Source organism: Colletes latitarsis, chromosome 8, assembly GCF_051014445.1.
Source record: "Colletes latitarsis isolate SP2378_abdomen chromosome 8, iyColLati1, whole genome shotgun sequence".
Lineage (NCBI taxonomy): Eukaryota > Metazoa > Arthropoda > Insecta > Hymenoptera > Colletidae > Colletes > Colletes latitarsis.
The window spans coordinates 15,917,148-15,935,062 of record NC_135141.1 but is presented as its reverse complement, the minus strand read 5'-3'; the positions used below and the strand labels follow the sequence as shown (position 1 = coordinate 15,935,062).

Sequence of the window (17,915 nt, the reverse complement as noted above, 5' to 3'; positions counted from 1 at the left end):
AAATTGTTTAATACTTTTTTGTAGGTATTCATGAACTCTACTACCCTCCAAAATTTCAATGAAACATATTCACTATTGTATGAGTTATAGCTATTTGAAAATTGGACCACTTTTATGGTGTCTTTCTAACATTACGGGGTCAAGCAACAACTTTTCGATTATTTTTGCGATTCCTACATATTCTCTAGCAAAATACGCGTCGTTTGGCTTTTTGAACATTAAAATCGTCCAATCCGTTCAGAAGTTATGACGTTTTAAAGATTCGCATGAAAATTCGGGCAGACATTTCTGGCCAAAAATTGTTTTCGGTAAGGAATTTTTTTCTCGAAAATAGTTAGGATTTCGGGGGTTTATCTATTGATCAAAAATGATTATAATCGATCACTGCAATCAAAAATAATTTTTTTGGAACGATTTGGAATTTTTTAATATTGATGGAAAATTTCACACCTTCTCGAATTTTTTTCTCCAAACTGGGTAGGATTTCGGGGGTATATCTATTGATCAAAAATGATTATAATCGATCACTGCAATCAAAAATAATTTTTTTAGAACGATTTGAAATTTTTTAATTTTGATGAAAAATTTCACACCTTCTCGAATTTTTTTCTCATAACTGGGTAGGATTTCGGGGGTATATCTATTCATCAAAAATGATTATAATTGACCCCCGCAACTGAAAATAATTTTTCCAGAACGATTTGAAATTTTTTAATTTAATTGTTAATAACTTTTTCACGAATCCTCCATCAACAAATTGGTATTCTTGATTTTCGTCTTATTTTGGCCTCTAGAATCCCTAATTAAAATTTTTCCCAGGTATGGCCGCACACCCTGTATACAGGGTGAGTCATTTAACTCTTTTACCTTAATTTTTCTTATGAACTGCACGTTGTATAAAAAAATGTTTCAAACGAAAGTTGTTTGGTATAAAGAGGGGCACATACACGGCAACAATGAATTTTTTGCTATTTTCCTTTTTTATCAAAATATGAAGGTCACCTTTTTTAAATATAATGTGCAACATTTAATCATGCAATTCGAAAGTCTATTGAATATAGAATAAAACAATTATTAAGATGCATAGAGTCAGAAATAAAGGATGGTGAAACTCAATGTTTACAAACATGTAGAATCTTCTAATGTTATTGCTGCATGAGTCAATTCCACAGTGATAAATCATCAGCAGACGCGAACGTGATGAATATCTCCGTCATAAAGAAATTTAGTAATATTAAAAAGCGGGATGTGGGTCTCGCTTATGGTGCCTCTGAGTGAAACTCTGTCAAAGCAAAACGTTTGTATGCAGAAAAATTTAATGAAAAAGGAAAATAGCAAAAAATTCATTGTTACCGTGTATGCACCTCTTTATACCAAACAACTTTCGTTCGACACGTGTTTTGTACAACATGTGGTTTGCAAAAAAAATTAAGGTGAAACAGTTAAATGACTCACCTCGAGTGAACATTGTTTCTCGAGTGACCATTGAATGTCTGCTAGGGTTTGTCTTAGTGATGAATGCACTAGCAGGCCCTTTATTTTTCTTTCCTCCTGCTATCTGGCTTACTCACTTCCTTCATACAGCAAGTTGCCATAATATAATGGATGAATAAATGTTTTCTCATATTTTAATTTACATTGATAGAGTATTAATTCGTTTTTATTCGACGGTCGTCAAGTGTCCGGAGACTTATGGACGGAAGCATTTTTGCCACCCTTGAGAAAAATTTTAATGAGAATCTAGAGGCAAAAATAAGACGAAAATCAAGGATATCAATTTGTTGATTGAGGATTCATTAAAGAGTTATTAACGTTTAAAGGTCCACTTGTAGAACTCACAAAACTGTATGGCTGTCGACACGTCAGGCGGAAATTTAAACGTTAATAACTTTTTAACGAATTCTCAATCAAGAAATTGGTTATTAAAGAATTAAATTAAAAAATTTCAAATCATTCTGAAAAAATTATGTTTGGTAGCGGAGATCAATTATACTCATTTTTGGTGAAATCCTACCTACTTTCGAGGAAAAAATTTGGGTATGTGCTGAAATTTTTCGGCGAAAAAAAGGTTTCGTAATTATTTACTTTAGCGATTCCTCGCCAGTTTCGATAACCTTGAAGTGTGTTGTCAAGGTCACTGTTACGAAGATTCTTTCTCTATACATATAACCGCCGCTCGACCTTAGTTTCCGAGATTTTTCATCAAAAAGATTGCTGCTACTACAATGAATTCTGTCTATAGGTACGTGACTGTGGCATCGTGTGTGTAAGCGTTGAATCGCCGATTGTTTATTGTTGTAATGGATGCGTATAACGGATTTGAAAACCCGTTTGAGTAGACCAGTTTGACCCAGACCTAACTTATTCTACCTAGTAATTAACACTAGGTTTACGGACACTCGTTGCGCATATTTTTATTATTGTTGCATTAAAATGCAGTTTTTTCTTTTAATTAGAGTATACATCCATATCATTACATCAATTTAATTCAACATAAATTGCTAACAAATAATATTTATGAGTTCTATAACGTTAAGTTTAGAATCTGAATGCGTCAAATTTACGCGTACCGTAAACCTAGTAATTAATATAATGGATTAGGTTCAGGTTAGATTTTCTTACACCGGCCACCACAAGGCCACGCATTCATCTTCTATTTCAATTTTCTTTATTGATATTATCCGATAATAGCTTGACACAGTATACATTATTTATCGTTGGTCGTCAGGATTTTAATACAAGAATTATCTGCAGTTTTTGATACAATGGCAGACGTTTCTCCAATTTCTGTTAATAATAACAATAACAATAATAATATTGGCAACAGTAAGAATAACAACAATAATAGCAATAACCATAACAACAATAATAACATGGACAACGATAATAATAATAATAAAGAATAAAGTTTAATATTTTATCTCGAACTCAACCCGAGGCAAATTCAGACATAAAACTATTTTTGCGAATATCTCAAAAACGAAGGGCCAGCGGCGGTAACATGCATAAAGGGAAAATCATCGTAACAATGACCTTGACAACATACTTCAAGGACATCGAAATTGGCGAGGAATCACTACAGTAAATAATTGCCAAAAGTTTTTCAAATCGTTCTAAAAAAATTATTTTTGGTTGCGAGGGTTATTTACAATCATTTTTCGTGAATAGATATACCCCCGAAATCCTCCCCAGTTTCGAGAAAAAAATTCGTTACCGAAAATATAATGTCTGATCATGAATGAATGATTCTTCAGAAATTTCACGTGTTCAAATCGTTCTAAAAAAAATTGTTTTTAGTTGCAGGGATCGATTACAATCATTTTTGGTCATTACACATATCCCCGAAATCCTACGCACTTTCGAGAAAAAAATTCCTTATCGAAAATGTACTGTGAGCTAGAAATACTTCCCTGAAATTTCATGCGAATCTTTAAAATGCCATAACTCCTGAACGGATTGGACGATTTTAATGTTTCAAAAGGCAAACAACGCGTATAGTACTGTAGAATATGTAGATATTCCAAGAATATTTGAAAAGTTGTTCCTTGACCCCGTAAATTGAGAAAAATCCCCAGAAAATGGTCCAATTTTTAAACAGTCATAACTCCTACAATAGTGAATATATTTCAATGAAATTTTGGGTGGAAGTAGAGCTTATGGATACCTACATAAAAGTATTAGACAACTTTTCTATAGGGCGTCAAACAAAATTACTAAAAATCAAAAACGCATTTTTAAAAAAAATCGACAGGGGGTAAGTAAGTAGTAGGTGTTGAAATTTTTCGAGAAAATTAAAAAATTTCAAATCTTTCTAAAAAAATCATTTTCGGTTATGGGAGTCAATTACAATCAGTTTTGGTCATTACACATAGCCCCGAAATCCTACGCACTTTCGAGAAAAAAATTCCTTATCGAAAATGTACTGTGAGCTAGAAATACTTCCCTAAAATTTCATGCGAATCTTTAAAATGTCATAACTCCTGAACGGATTGGACGATTTTAATGTTTCAAAAGGCAAACAACGCGTATAGTACTGTAGAATATGTAGATATTCCAAGAATATTTGAAAAGTTGTTCCTTGACCCCGTAAATTGAGAAAAATCCCCGGAAAATGGTCCAATTTTCAAACGACCATACCTCCTACAATAGTGAATATATTTCAGTGAAATTTTGGGAGGAAGTAGAGCTTATGGATACCTACATAAAAGTATTAGACAACTTTTCTATAGGGCGTCAAACAAAATTACTAAAAATCGAAAACGCATTTTTAAGAAAAATGGACAGGGGGTAAGTAAGTAGTCCCCGAAATTTCATGCGAATCTTTAAAATGTCATAACTCCTGAATGGATTGGACGATTTTAATGTTTCAAAAGGCAAACAACGCGTATTTTAGTAGAGAATATGTAGAAATTCCAAGAATATTTGAAAAGTTGTTCCTTGACCCCGTAAATTGAGAAAAATCCCCGGAAAATGGTCCAATTTTCAAACGACCATACCTCCTACAATAGTGAATATATTTCAGTGAAATTTTGGGAGGAAGTAGAGCTTATGGATACCTACATAAAAGTATTAGACAAAATTTCCGTACAGCATCAAACAAATTTATTAAAATTGAAAAACGAATATTTAAGAAAAATCGACAGGCGGTAGATGCCTAAAGGTGAACAAAAAAAATATCGTATCATTCTAAAAAAATTATTTCTAGGTTCTAGGGTCAAATGCAACTATTTTTGGTGAATACACATACCCCCGAAATGCTACGCACTTTCGAGAAAAATATTCATGAAGGTGGACAAATTTTACGACGAAAAAGGAAAATTTCAAATCGTTCTGAAAAAATTATTTCTAGGTTCTGGGGCCAAATGCAACCATTTTTGGCGAATACACATACCCTCGAAATAAAATAGTACTCGTTAGCTATTAGGTACAGCGCTAATATAGGTCAATACTTTTTTACTCAAAATTAGATATTCTTCCACAGTTTGGTACAAAAAGTATAGTATTCACTTTAAAAAAATAAAGTTGACCTTCAAATCTCCAGAACGCCACCTATAAAAAAGACAAATGCCCTACATAGTGTACCCACATAAAAGTATTAGACAACTTTTCTATAGGGCGTCGAACAAAATTGCTAAAAATCAAAAACGCATTTTGAAGAAAAATGGACAGGGGGTAAGTAAGTAGTAGATGCTGAAATTTTTCGAGAAAATTAAAAAATTTCAAATCTTTCTAAAAAAATCATTTTCGGTTATGGGAGTCAATTACAATCATTTTTGGTCATTACACATAGTCCCGAAATCCTACGCACTTTCGAGAAAAAAGTTCCTTATCGAAAATGTAATGTGAGGCTAGAAATACTTCCCTGAAATTTCATGCGAATCTTTAAAATGTCATAACTCCTGAACGGATTGGACGATTTGAATGTTTCAAAAGGCAAACAACGCGTATAGTACTGTAGAATATGGAGATATTCCAAGAATATTTGAAAAGTTGTTCCTTGACCCCGTAAATTGAGAAAAATCCCCGGAAAATGGTCCAATTTTCAAACGACCATACCTCCTACAATAGTGAATATATTTCAGTGAAATTTTGGGAGGAAGTAGAGCTTATGGATTCCTACATAAAAGTATTAGACAAAATTTCCGTACAGCATCAAACAAATTTATTAAAATTTAAAAACGAATTTTTAAGAAAAATCGACAGGCGGTAGGTGCCTAAAGGCAAACAAAAAAAATATCGTATCGTTCTAAAAAAATTATTTCTAGGTTCTAGGGTCAAATGCAACCATTTTTGGCGAATACACATACCCCCGAAATGCTACGCACTTTCGAGAAAAATATTCATGAAGGTGGACAAATTTTACGACGAAAAAGAAAAATTTCAAATCGTTCTGAAAAAATTATTTCTAGGTTCTGGGGCCAAATGCAACCATTTTTGGCGAATACACATACCCCTGAAATCGTCAAACGTTAATGAAACTTTTTAACGAAGCCTCCATCAACAAATAGGTATTCTTGATTTTCGTCTTACTTTGGCCTCTAGAATCTTGCCAGAGGTGGCCAGCACTCTGTAGGAATTTTCGTTCTTTAGTAAAAGCGACTAGGGTGATAAAGTTTATCGTACAAGACAAGTGCGAAACGACGTAAATCGAGAGAAGGTAAGCCCAGTGTATGACTGTGCCCGAATTTGAGGAACGTTCGGGACCGGAGAAATGTCGGATACGCGTGCACGCGACTATTTATAGGACAATACTCGGCATTTTCGAGACCGTAATATCTTGTGGTACGGGGGAGCCTTAGCCTTAAACCGTGCCCTCAACCCCGAAAGCGGTCCCTCCCCGACACCCTGTGTAAATCGAGCCTGATCGCGTGCAGTCGGTCGAAAACACGGTATCTGGGCATCGATCGTGCGTGGTGGGAGCGTACGGCGATGCCAACGATATTTCCCAGCCGGTTGTCACGTGAAACGGAAGTCCGAGTCAAGGGTAGGTTGTCGGTACACGGGACACGGTTCTTTGTTCACGTTTCAGGTGTCCCAGAAGTCCGGGATTTGGGAGGGCGGGAACTTCTCGTCGGCTGGGGGCGCGGAGGGCCGGTCGCGGAGCGTCTCGCACGCCGCCAGCTTGGACGCGATCTCGAGGAGGGCCGTGAAACCGGAAGCAGCGAGGACGCCGTGTCGCAGCCTCACCTGCAGCGTTTGTAAGTATGTCGTCCAAGCCCCTGTCTGCTCGTTGTTACGTTCTGTTTTCGTGTTATCGGTATTTCGTGGGTTGCCTATTTACGTATTAGCTCGAGCTTATTTTCTGTGGAACGGCGAGTTTCTTTTACTTTTTTTCATGGCCGTTCGATTACACCTAGGTGTTGCATTTTGCTCCGTGTGTCACCGTTTCGTTCTGCGACCAGACAGGACGACAGCTTTTCACGCTCGTCCCTGGGTCGAGTTCGATCGTGTGCGACAAAACTCCGACCAACCGTCGAGCGACAGAGTCTCGGGTCGTTGCTTTCGCAGAGATTCGACTTCCGGTGACCCCCCCCTCCCCCGTGTTTGCTCGTGCAACGCCGTCGAACGTGGATGTACGCGTGTTTCAACGAAATTGCAATTAACGACGCAGAGGATAATGCTGCCGCATGCGATGTTTCGTGTCGCGAATGTTGACAGATAGTGGCCGCGCGTGTCCAATGGTTGCCGGTGGAAGCTTTCGTGTGACGGAGCTACCGATGATGGATGGCCTTTGTTCCAACCGGTTTTCTGACATTTCACAATCCATAAACTGTCACAGAAACACACTTGTTTCGTGCAAACTTCCTCTTTCTTTTGATCTTTCGATAATCGAGCGATCCAGGTTTCCCCTTACGCGAGAAGAAGCTAAACGAGATATCACTAAGTTGCTTACCCCTGGTCATTCAATTAGGACCACTCGAAACTTTCAAACATTTATCAGCCTTCTAGAGAGCGAAGTAACGAATAACTAAAGCTAATAATTTATACACATTTTTAACGGTCTCAATTGTGGATCCACTCTCAATTTTAATGTCATCGAAATAAAAATAATCCTTTAAACAGTGGCTTGTTCGTTATCCACGTGAATTATCACTTTATCAATAGTAATAGATATGAATAATTTGACATTTATGAGACAGTATTGTAGTTAGAAAAGTGAAATTCTTGTATGTGATCCCAATTAGATGACCAGAATATGGTAGAACTTGCAACGAAAAATAACACATTTACTCCGTATTTTCATCAAGTATAGAGACTAACAGTTGTTTCTTAAATAAAATAGCATTATAAAATTATGTGAAGAGTTCTCACTCTAATGCTGAAAATTTTTCGTATCTCGTTTAAGTTATCTAGTTCAGAGTTTCCTTCAGGAGTTTGTATTCAATTCTTTACGATCCCGGACAATGTTGACAAATATAAAGTACAATTTTATTTCCTAGGATATCATAAAATATTATCTGTAAATTTTAAAGAACTAAAAATCCATAATAATTGCGTTTCAAGAGAAGTGGTGAGGAACGTGAAAAGTTTAAGAAGCACAGATCTATGCAGATATTAATACGAGATAATCGACTCATCCTGCATTCGTACACTCTTTCGCATTTTCGAAAGCTTCGACGTATATCTATTCAGTTGCCCCTAGAGAATACCGTAACAAATGGAGCGTTGCTATCTGTCAACGAGAAAAGCTTGAAAATCGAAAGTACCGCGCGCTGAATCCAAGTCTCGGAAAATTGGCGCGAGTTGGCGCCTGTTTACCGAGCGCAACCCCTCTTTTAACTACCCCCGGAGTCTCAGCAGCGTTGAGGAAACGTCGTGTTTCCGTTCCCGTCGATCATCCCCCTTTTCTCCATGACGTACCCGCGTGCATTTCCGTGTTCCTTGTTAAATCAGGCCCGTACCCACCGGTATAAAGTGTAAATTCACAAGTCAAACCACAGAAACGTATTTTAGTAGCGGGCCGAGGGAGCGAACACGTCACCCTCGAACGACGGCCAGCGACAGTCGATAATCTCACCGAAGGTAAAACAGAATGGAGCAGCCACCCTGCTCCCCCTTTGGTTTTTCTTATAACCGACCGAGCGCCGGCGAGTTTGCACCCCTTTTACAACTTACCAAGCGCTTGCGGCTTACTTTTTTTGGTCATGAGCTTACCAGAGATAACGTACCGTTGTCCAATTGAGCTTTCATAGGCCTGTTTTTTTATATTGTCACCACCACCCACCTATATATACTTACTTACTCTTTACCTGTTTACATTATTCTATTCTCTCATCTTTCGCGTACCTTTACGCCGTATTGTTTACGAGACGAGCACCGTAGCATCGCTTGATCAGCCATTTTGTACTCCCGTTTCATTATAAAACAAGCATCTCGACTTTAACTTACAGTAAAGCGTATTCGTACAGCGACTAACTAGAAATTATATTAGGTTGGGGAAAAAGAAATCCATTATTTTCACGTTTATTTCAAGACTTTAACATGATTTGGATTGTCCGACTTGGGTTAAATAGGTACCATTTTGTTTTATAGTCTATTGGCATTTCAAAGGTAACTTCGTAATGCCGCTCTCATAGAAGTCTTGGTACCTATTGACGAAAAACTCGACCAAGCGATTTTCACAATCTTCTCTTGATACCAATTTCTCATCACTAAGGAAGTTTTGCAACTACAACAAAAGATGATAATCGCTTGGTGCCAGGTCCGGACTATAAGGTGGATGCATCAAAACTTCCCAACCAAGCTGCCGGAGTTTTTGACAAGTCACTATAGACGGGTGCAGCTTGGTGTTGTCCTGATGGAGCACAACACCTCTCTTGTTGGCCAATTTTGGCCGCTTCTGGTCGATCGCTAGCTTCAAACGGTCCAATTGTTGACAGCAGAGGTCTGAATTTAGTGTTTGGTCATGTGGAAGCAGCTCATAGTAAATGATACCTTTCCAGTCCCATTGACCATCGTTTGAGCCGCTTCACCATGCTTTCACCACAATCATTTTCACACAATATTGTCGTGTGTGATCTATTTCTCATCTTCAGTCACCATCCGTTTAAGAAATGGGTCGATTTCATTCCGTTTGACCAAGTCATCGCACATAGAAATTCGATCCATCGTGTTTTTTCTGTCAATTCGTGTGGCATCCAAACATCGAGCTTCTTTTTGAATCTAGCTTTATGCAAATGATTTGAAACTATTTTATAGTCGAGTTTTAGCTTCTCGGCGATGATACGACTGCTAACATGTCGGTCTTCTCCGATCATTTCCATGATTTGATCGACATTTTGGACGACAAGCCTACTCGTGCAAAGTGCATCTTTAACATCGAAAATACCAAAACGGAATCGACAAAACAAAAAATTGCGCATAATTGGCTGCGACAGTATCGAGGTCATAAACACTATTCACAATTTCAGCTGCCTAGCTTGAATTCTCGCCTTTATCAAAGAAAAATTGTAAAATATACCGACTTTTCTCTTTGTTAACCCTTTTAGTGCCAGTGGGCCGATCTATCGGGCCGTGCCACTGCTATGCACGGCTATGTGGCAAAACCATTTCTTTCTCATTCTATCAATAGTGAAACGCAAAATCTCTTTCGTAAATGGTGCTGATTTCTCTTATTATAAAAATCTTTTTATTCAATAAAAAATTAAAATCACCTTAATTTTTGTAGTAAAATTATATTTTTGTATCTCGATGATGGTTTTGGAACGAAATTGACATATTTTATAACTAAAAATTTTGCTGCACAACATTATATTCCATATTCTTTAAGTTTCACAAGAATACATAGCAAAATTTTCCTCCAGGAAATCGGAATTTTATTCCTTATCCAAATCGGCCCGTGGCATTCTTTGCATGTACTCCGCAAAATGCCTGGCACTAAAAGGATTAATTTCCCTCTTTTACATCCTATAACTCACAGCTGAATCGACCAACCAAAAAACTGTAAAAGAATTTTTTTTAGTGCGGAATGTCACTTTTCCAACGAGCACAAATCTCAATTTGTTTGACCAATACTTTACGAAATATGTATCACTACAACCATCTAGGTGAAAAATAATGGATTTCTTTTTCCCCACCCTAATATTTTACGGCAAGCAACAGTCCCAAATATCGACTTATTCTTAGATATTCGTCACTTTTAATTATAATGGAATATTTTAAGTATATTTGTCAATTTATAACGGTTACAGTATCATCGATATCAAGAAATTCAATATATATAATTCACTAATAATAAAAAGCATAATGCTTTTATCGAGCTGCTAATAATCATATTAATAAAGTATTAAAATAGAAAGTGTCGATTACTGGATCAATGACGAAGTGGAGTACTTACTTTAATTAGTTTTATTAATAACTTTTTATGAAAATACAAAATAAAGCGAAGATTACTCTTAATGGATTTACTGGGAAATAATAATCCATTAAAAGCTTTTCATTGCATCGAATCGATAGATTAAATGTAAAGGAGAAGACCATTCATAAAAATTATTCGTTCCTGGTTTGGAACGTAAATTCAAATTAACGAACACAATTTTCCTAAATACATTAATCAAAATATTTAAAAAATGCAAATAAAAAGTATGGGAAAGTAGGTTTGAAATAACAAACTAGACATTTTTATGTTTGTCGTTTTCAATTATTCTTCGACCAAGATAAAAACCAATTTATTTAACTTTCTCGCGTAGAATTTAATTCTCTCTAATATTTTAGTATTGTTTACGTGGCAATTTGTCGAAGAACCTCGAAGAATATCTACAAAACTGTTAGTTATACGATTCTTTCTAAAACGAACATATATTGTATAATTATTTTGCTGTACGAATACTTCTTACGCCCATTGTAATTCCTCCGGGAATGATCGTGGCTCCACGTATAGATTATGCCATTCGTTCAAAGATTTACGAAGTCGTTCGAGTCTAGATGAGAGTGGCAGGGTTAAAGGTACCGACCTCTTAAAATTCTTTCTGTTAGTGATGGGACCAATCTAACGACAAAGTCGTTCTCAAACGATGTGTAGGAACAATTACTTTTTTGATTAATTACTAGAAAATTAATCCTAGAAAGGCAACGGTGGGGCTTATCGAGCTTACCAGTCAGAAATTCTTAAAGATATGCCATTCATTTTGTAAAATATATTTTCAACAAAATTGTCTCTTGTGTAATTAGAATTGATGTTTAACGAAACGACTGAATAATTTAAAACAAGCAACAGAATACAATTGCTACAACAAGATAACAATCCAGGAACAACATAACTTTTTTTAAATTGGAAAGGTTTTCCTATAAGTATTGTAGGTTTCAATATAGTTAATTTTACTAGAAAAATTATTATTTGTTTCTTAACGCATGAATTTATCATTTGCTCTTAAACTACTAATATTAAAAATTATTTTCAAACCGAAAATGTGGTAAACGCGAGTGAGCTCGACGAACCCTGCCCTCCCTTTGGTTTTTTACGTAAGAGCTTGTGATTTATTCTTTTTAGGGTTAAAAATACCAAGTATGCAAATTATTTGACTTCATGAATCATTATTTGGGTACAATTATTATTTCTATTGAACGTACAAGATGCTTGTTAGTTGTATAAATTGGACACAACCTATCCAAAGTGACTTCGATAAGTTTGTTTAAATATAATTAAAATTTCGCAATGTAATATTAATATAATATATTTTAAGTGTACATTTGGCATATAATACGTCACGTAAAATATTCGTTACATTGTTGTTGGCATCTTTTGATGTTAAGATAAACAATTTTTATGAATTTTCAATTCGAATTTTGTCAAGTTTATAAAATTGCACTGTAGTATCTCAAAATCATTTTTTATATTTTGTAATGAGTTAAACAAACTTATTGAACCTGTTTTTAGAAAGGTTATCAAGTATTGTTTCTTTTGTTGTATCTGTCACGTCCCTTTGTTTCCTTTTAATAAGAAAAATTCAGCACGATCGACTATGTAAAATTGAACAGATTTTAATCTTAATAGGTTACTAATACTGTTCGTCATTTAGATTGGTTGATTAGTGTTAGAATCGCCCCTTTTATTTCAGGTGAGTTGTCAACGTTATTATAGAGTTATGAGACTATGCGACTGATAAGTATCGATACGATAGCCGCATGTCCCGGTATGTCTCAAAACGCTTGACGGCATTTTGGATGGTTTGATGCAACAGTATCAATTTTAAACGTAATTGTATCGACGGCATCGAAACGCGTTTCAGTCCCATCACTACTCGGTACCGAATATTCAAACGTTATTATCGAATCTATCGTGTTATCAAGACTGATCGAGGCATGGGAAATAAAAACATATTAGTTGAGCTTTTGTCATGACGGGGCAAAACTGGCTGACCTGTACACGGCTTATTCTTTCTCCAATCACGAATTCGCAACTTCCGGGCGGCCCTTGAAATCCCTGGAATCGGTCTAGGAAGGCAGAATCGACAGAACCTACACGACTTCATTGTACAAATCATCATTGAAGCGACCCCCATTATTTCCCTCATACGTATACAAGATCTTCCATTTTTAGCGATTCTCTCTGAAACTAATAATATTTTGAGAAAAATGTTTCCTAAGAGGAGAATGGAACGAACGTTTTTTGCAACATTGGATACGATTAATTAAAACAGATAATTATACTGGCTCTAGTGCTGTCAAGATAGCAACTAGCAACAAAAGATTCAATATTTTAAAACAAACGATATTAACTTTAAATTTTGTATAAAAACAGCTAATATTCTGAGATCCGTTTCAATCCATCGTGTCCTACGTTTCTGGTCTAATTTTATCTAGAAAATACTCGTTCCATTCGTATCCTCTTGTCAGTTGAAAATTACTTTGCTTCAAGGGCTGAACATAATTTTTTTCCAGGTGGAGGCACTTCTGGGAGTTCAAGGATACCTTTATTTTTATTTTTAAATCATTATCTTTTTTTAATTGGACATGCAGTTTATAAATAGACAAATCCAACGAGCTACAATATGCTAGATTCTAGGTTAAGCCAGTAAATATTAACAATTTTTTATGCAACGACTTATTTGATCTCCGAATGATTGCTTGAAATCCAGGGAAATTAAAACCGAGAATTTATTTTTAAAGAAATGAAATTACAATCTTAAATTTTTACGTTAAAAAAATATTGTTCTTTCAAATTATAATTTTTATGCAGTATACCTGAAGACGTACGAGGCACCTAAAAATACTTATATCGTAAATTAAACATAGCTCACTCAGTATGAATTTTGTAACTTTTCGTCTGTCAAAAATCTAATGTAGAGAAATTTTATTTCCAGATCTGAATTTAAGACGTAAAAATTTCTAAAGCACGCGAGGTTTTGACCGATGGAGGATTTTGTTGTCGAGTAATATTATTATCACTCTTACAACTGCAATTTACAGATCTTTGGACGGTCGTGCTAACGACGTCGCACAGTGGTTCGAACTACCAATATTTAGGAAAAAATACAATAGCATCAATGTGACAGATTCAATTTGCGTAAAAATTGGTATTCCCGTGTTTTTGAGGTTGCTAATTATAAATCTGAAGTGAAAATTGCAAAAAACGAAATGACTGATCCAAAATGAAGTAATAATTTGCGGTAAATGACGAAAAATTGAGAAATGTTTTTCTCGTTGCAAAGTATATCACATTTTTATAAATGCAACAAATAGTTTACTGATTTGTAAAGAAAAATACGTTATAAATTAAATATGAAAAACAAGGATAGTTATATTTATGTAATTATTATCTTGTAATTACCTAACCATTGCCTTCTGCAAGTAAAGCCATCGCATCGTTGTCGAGTTCAAACATCTTTTTCTTTGACACTGTTCGTAAACTATTTATGTACGGATCGGAAGAAGCTAGAAGCATGTGCATATCCGAGAACATTTTCTCGAGTATTTCAACCGATTTTTTCAGTACAGCCCTTTCTGAGAATCTGTTTATTTTTGAATCCTCTGAATTGTATCTGTTAAAATTTTGTCGTCTTCAACGGCTAATTGTAGGTATCATAAACGTGAGATTGGACCTAATGGTCATTGACCAGGTCACGTCCAGGGGCCCAAGCCTGCCGGAAATTCCATCAGATTGCAAAATCATCTTTGTCTTGCCTTCCACCCCCATTGGTACTGCTTGCGCGGAATAGGTGGATGTCATTGGGTTTGTCATTTGATTGGTTCAGCAAAGATTACCAATCAAGTGACTAGACCTGACTAGATGGAATGTATTATTCTCTACGAAAAAGTATCAACATATTTATGTCAAAAAACTATTACTTTCGGAGAATTTTGAATATTAATATTAAGTCATTAAATTAAAACTAATGATCTCCCAATATAAATATGTTAGTACTTTTTTGTAGAAAATAACAAATACAATGAAATAATAAGTTAAAAAATACAGGGTGGGGCAGTAACTATTAGCACCTCAGATATCTTGGAAACTATAAGTTTCACAGAAATATTTGCTAAAGTAAATTGCACAGTACGAAGGGCGCTATTGGGTGGCGATAATAGTTTTTTTGCAGGTGGAGGTACTTTGGACATTTGAAGGTCACATCCATTTTTTTAAATGGATCGGTATGTTTTTGCTTCAGTATCACGATAGAGGATCTTAAAACGAGTTCAACGAGCTATTACACAAGGTCATCGAAGGTCATAGAAAGTAGAGAAAGGCGATAATACTTACGGTTTTGGTAGTAAATGCAACATACGTATTGTCAACAGTAGAGGAATGCGTAATGCTTACCGTTTACTTCACTGAGAATAAATACTGCTTGAAGGACACTTTAATAGTTTGCAGAGTAAGATAAACATCATAAGATTAGTATCGATATATCGGTCAATCCGGCACGATGTATCCGTTTCAAGAGCAGCTTGATATGCTTCTTATTTATGGCGAATGCCAACAAAATTCTGTAAGGGCTACAAACTTGTATGCTGAACGATATCCACATCGGTCTCAGCCTTCGCGTCAAACATTTAAAAATGTGTATGATAAACTTAGGCAAACCGGTAGTTTAAGTGTTCGTAAAAGTGAACGCCAGAAACGAGTAATTAACGAAGAAATGGAAATCGGTGTGCTCTAGAAATTCTCATATTAGTTGGCGACAAATTGAACGCGAATCTGGCATTAGTAGGAGGAGCGTACTTCGCATTTTGCACCCTCACATCACGTTAGTCTTCACCAAGAATTGCATGGGAACGACTTCATGAATCGCGTTGAGTTTTCTCGATGGGCTATACGTCAGATTCAAAACAATGTCTTATTTACTGATGAAGCAACATTCACAAATCACGGGAATGTTAATTTGCATAACGTGTATTTATGGGCAGCGGAAAATCCACATTGGCTGCGACAGGTTGAACATCAAAAACAATGGTCTGTGAATGTATGGTGCGGTATCATAGGTGATCAAATTATTGGACCTTATTTTATCAATGGAAATTTCAATGGCAACGTCTATGCTAATTTTATTAAAGATACATTGGGTCTTTTGCTAGAAGAGTTACCTTTATTTACACGACAAACCATGTGGTATCAACATGATGGATGCCCAGCACATTATTCATCGATTGCGCGAAGGGAACTCGATGAAAAATTTCGAATCCAATATCGTGGGCAGCTCGTTCACCAGACATAACACCTTTAGATTTCTTTCTGTGGGGAACACTGAAAGAGAAAGTGTACAAAGCAGTACCAACTACATCTGACGATATGCAACAGCGAATTATTGCAGCCTGTGCATCAATAAGTTCTGACGCTGTAAGACTTGCAAGTCAATCAATCGTAAAAAGAATCCAACGGTGCATTGACAGTGATGGTCATCATTTCGAACACCTACTATAAACATGTTTCATTTACTACCAAAACCGTAAGTATTATCGCCTTTCTCTACTTTCTATGACCTTCAATGACCTTGTGTAATAGGTCGTTGAACTCGTTTTAACCCTTAAATGCATGATTTTTCCTTTTTAAATACAATAAATTGAAACAGGTAGATAATTAAACATAGATTAAGGGAAAAATAAAGAAAAATTTTTTTTTTCTAAAAAGTATATTTTTATAAAGAAAACTTACTGATGTAGATCTACATCAGTATGCATTACAGTTACTATTAATAATGTACCCTAAGTACTATTCTATTATACAATTGTCTTCGAATTAGGCTTACTGCAGTGAATGACTTTTTGCACGTAATAATACTATTTAGTATCCACTAAAATGAAATTACAATTTCACCGCCAAAGTGTGTATTTGAAAGTGTTGCGCCAAACTGCCAAATTTTGTCAGTTAAAAAAGTGAACTGCCATATCATGAAAGTTTGCGTTCAAAAACTAAGATAGATATTTTTAGCACCTATTAAAAGTAAAAAATACTGTGTTTGAATTACCGTTTAGAAATTATGTAAGGAAGAAAACACTGATGTACATATACATCATCATGCATTTAAGGGTTAAGATCCTCTATCGTGATACGGAAGCAAAAACATACCGATCCATTTAAAAAAATGGATGCGACCTTGAAATGTCCGAAGTACCTCCAGCTGCAAAAAAACTATTATCGCCACCCAATAGCGCCCTTCGTACTGTGCAATTTACTTTAGCAAATATTTCTGTGAAACTTATAGTTTCGAAGATATCTGAGGTGCTAATAGTTACTGCCCCACCCTGTATATGACTCCATTTAAGACAATATCAATGACCCAAAATGAAAGCGAGATATTTCAGACATTGATCAACATTACAGAAAAAATGCTCCCAATATCGAAATCGCAGATTTACGCAGCTGAAACCTATTTGGATATAAACTTAAAAATATAGTGCACAATTAGCATCAAGTCTCATTTTGACGCTAGCTGACGCAAAAAAGTTATGTCTAATTAAACTTCAATTCTATTCTTAAAAATACCGTTTTGTTCAACATATGTCCTATTGAAATAAATGAGATTGTCGTTAACTTTATTTATGTAATTTACTTACTTATTGTCAACATAATCAAATTACATAATTGTATTTTTTCTTAAATTTGTCAGATACTTGTAACTGCGTTTATTTGTAGGTGCACTTGTAGCCCAAAATAGCCGATTCCCTATTTGCTAACTTCCATGTTATAATATATTTGCAATCAGGTGGGTATTTACAGAAATCTTTGTTGATTCTGATACTTAAATCATCTTCATTCGCAATTATAATAAACAGAAATTGGTTATACAACATTGCAAAAATCGACTTTTTTCCTCGCTCGAACCACTGCACGTCGTTGCAAATGTTGTTGAATTCCAAATCACCCCATGATTTGGGCGTCTGTCATGATGTAACGGTGCTGTTGTGCGACAATTTTGCCTACATTCTCCCAATAGCAGCGTCGTATCCATAATTTCACTCGATGTGTAATCCGCCAT

The 17,915-nt window shown here is 35.6% G+C and overlaps 1 protein-coding gene across 12 annotated transcripts in view; it reads left to right on the top strand.

The window, feature by feature from the left end:
* Sei (potassium voltage-gated channel seizure) overlaps positions 1-17,915 on the top strand; it is a 414,656-nt gene that overhangs the window by 218,423 nt on the left and 178,318 nt on the right. For 10 of the 12 annotated variants that reach the window (XM_076772055.1, XM_076772059.1, XM_076772049.1 and 7 more), the window contains 2 exons: positions 6,530-6,698; positions 8,455-8,523. In XM_076772055.1, coding sequence (XP_076628170.1) covers positions 6,530-6,698; positions 8,455-8,523 — 238 coding nt within the window. The remainder of the gene's footprint in view (positions 1-6,529; positions 6,699-8,454; positions 8,524-17,915) is intronic. The other 2 variants (XM_076772048.1, XM_076772051.1) reach the window with 2 other exon arrangements.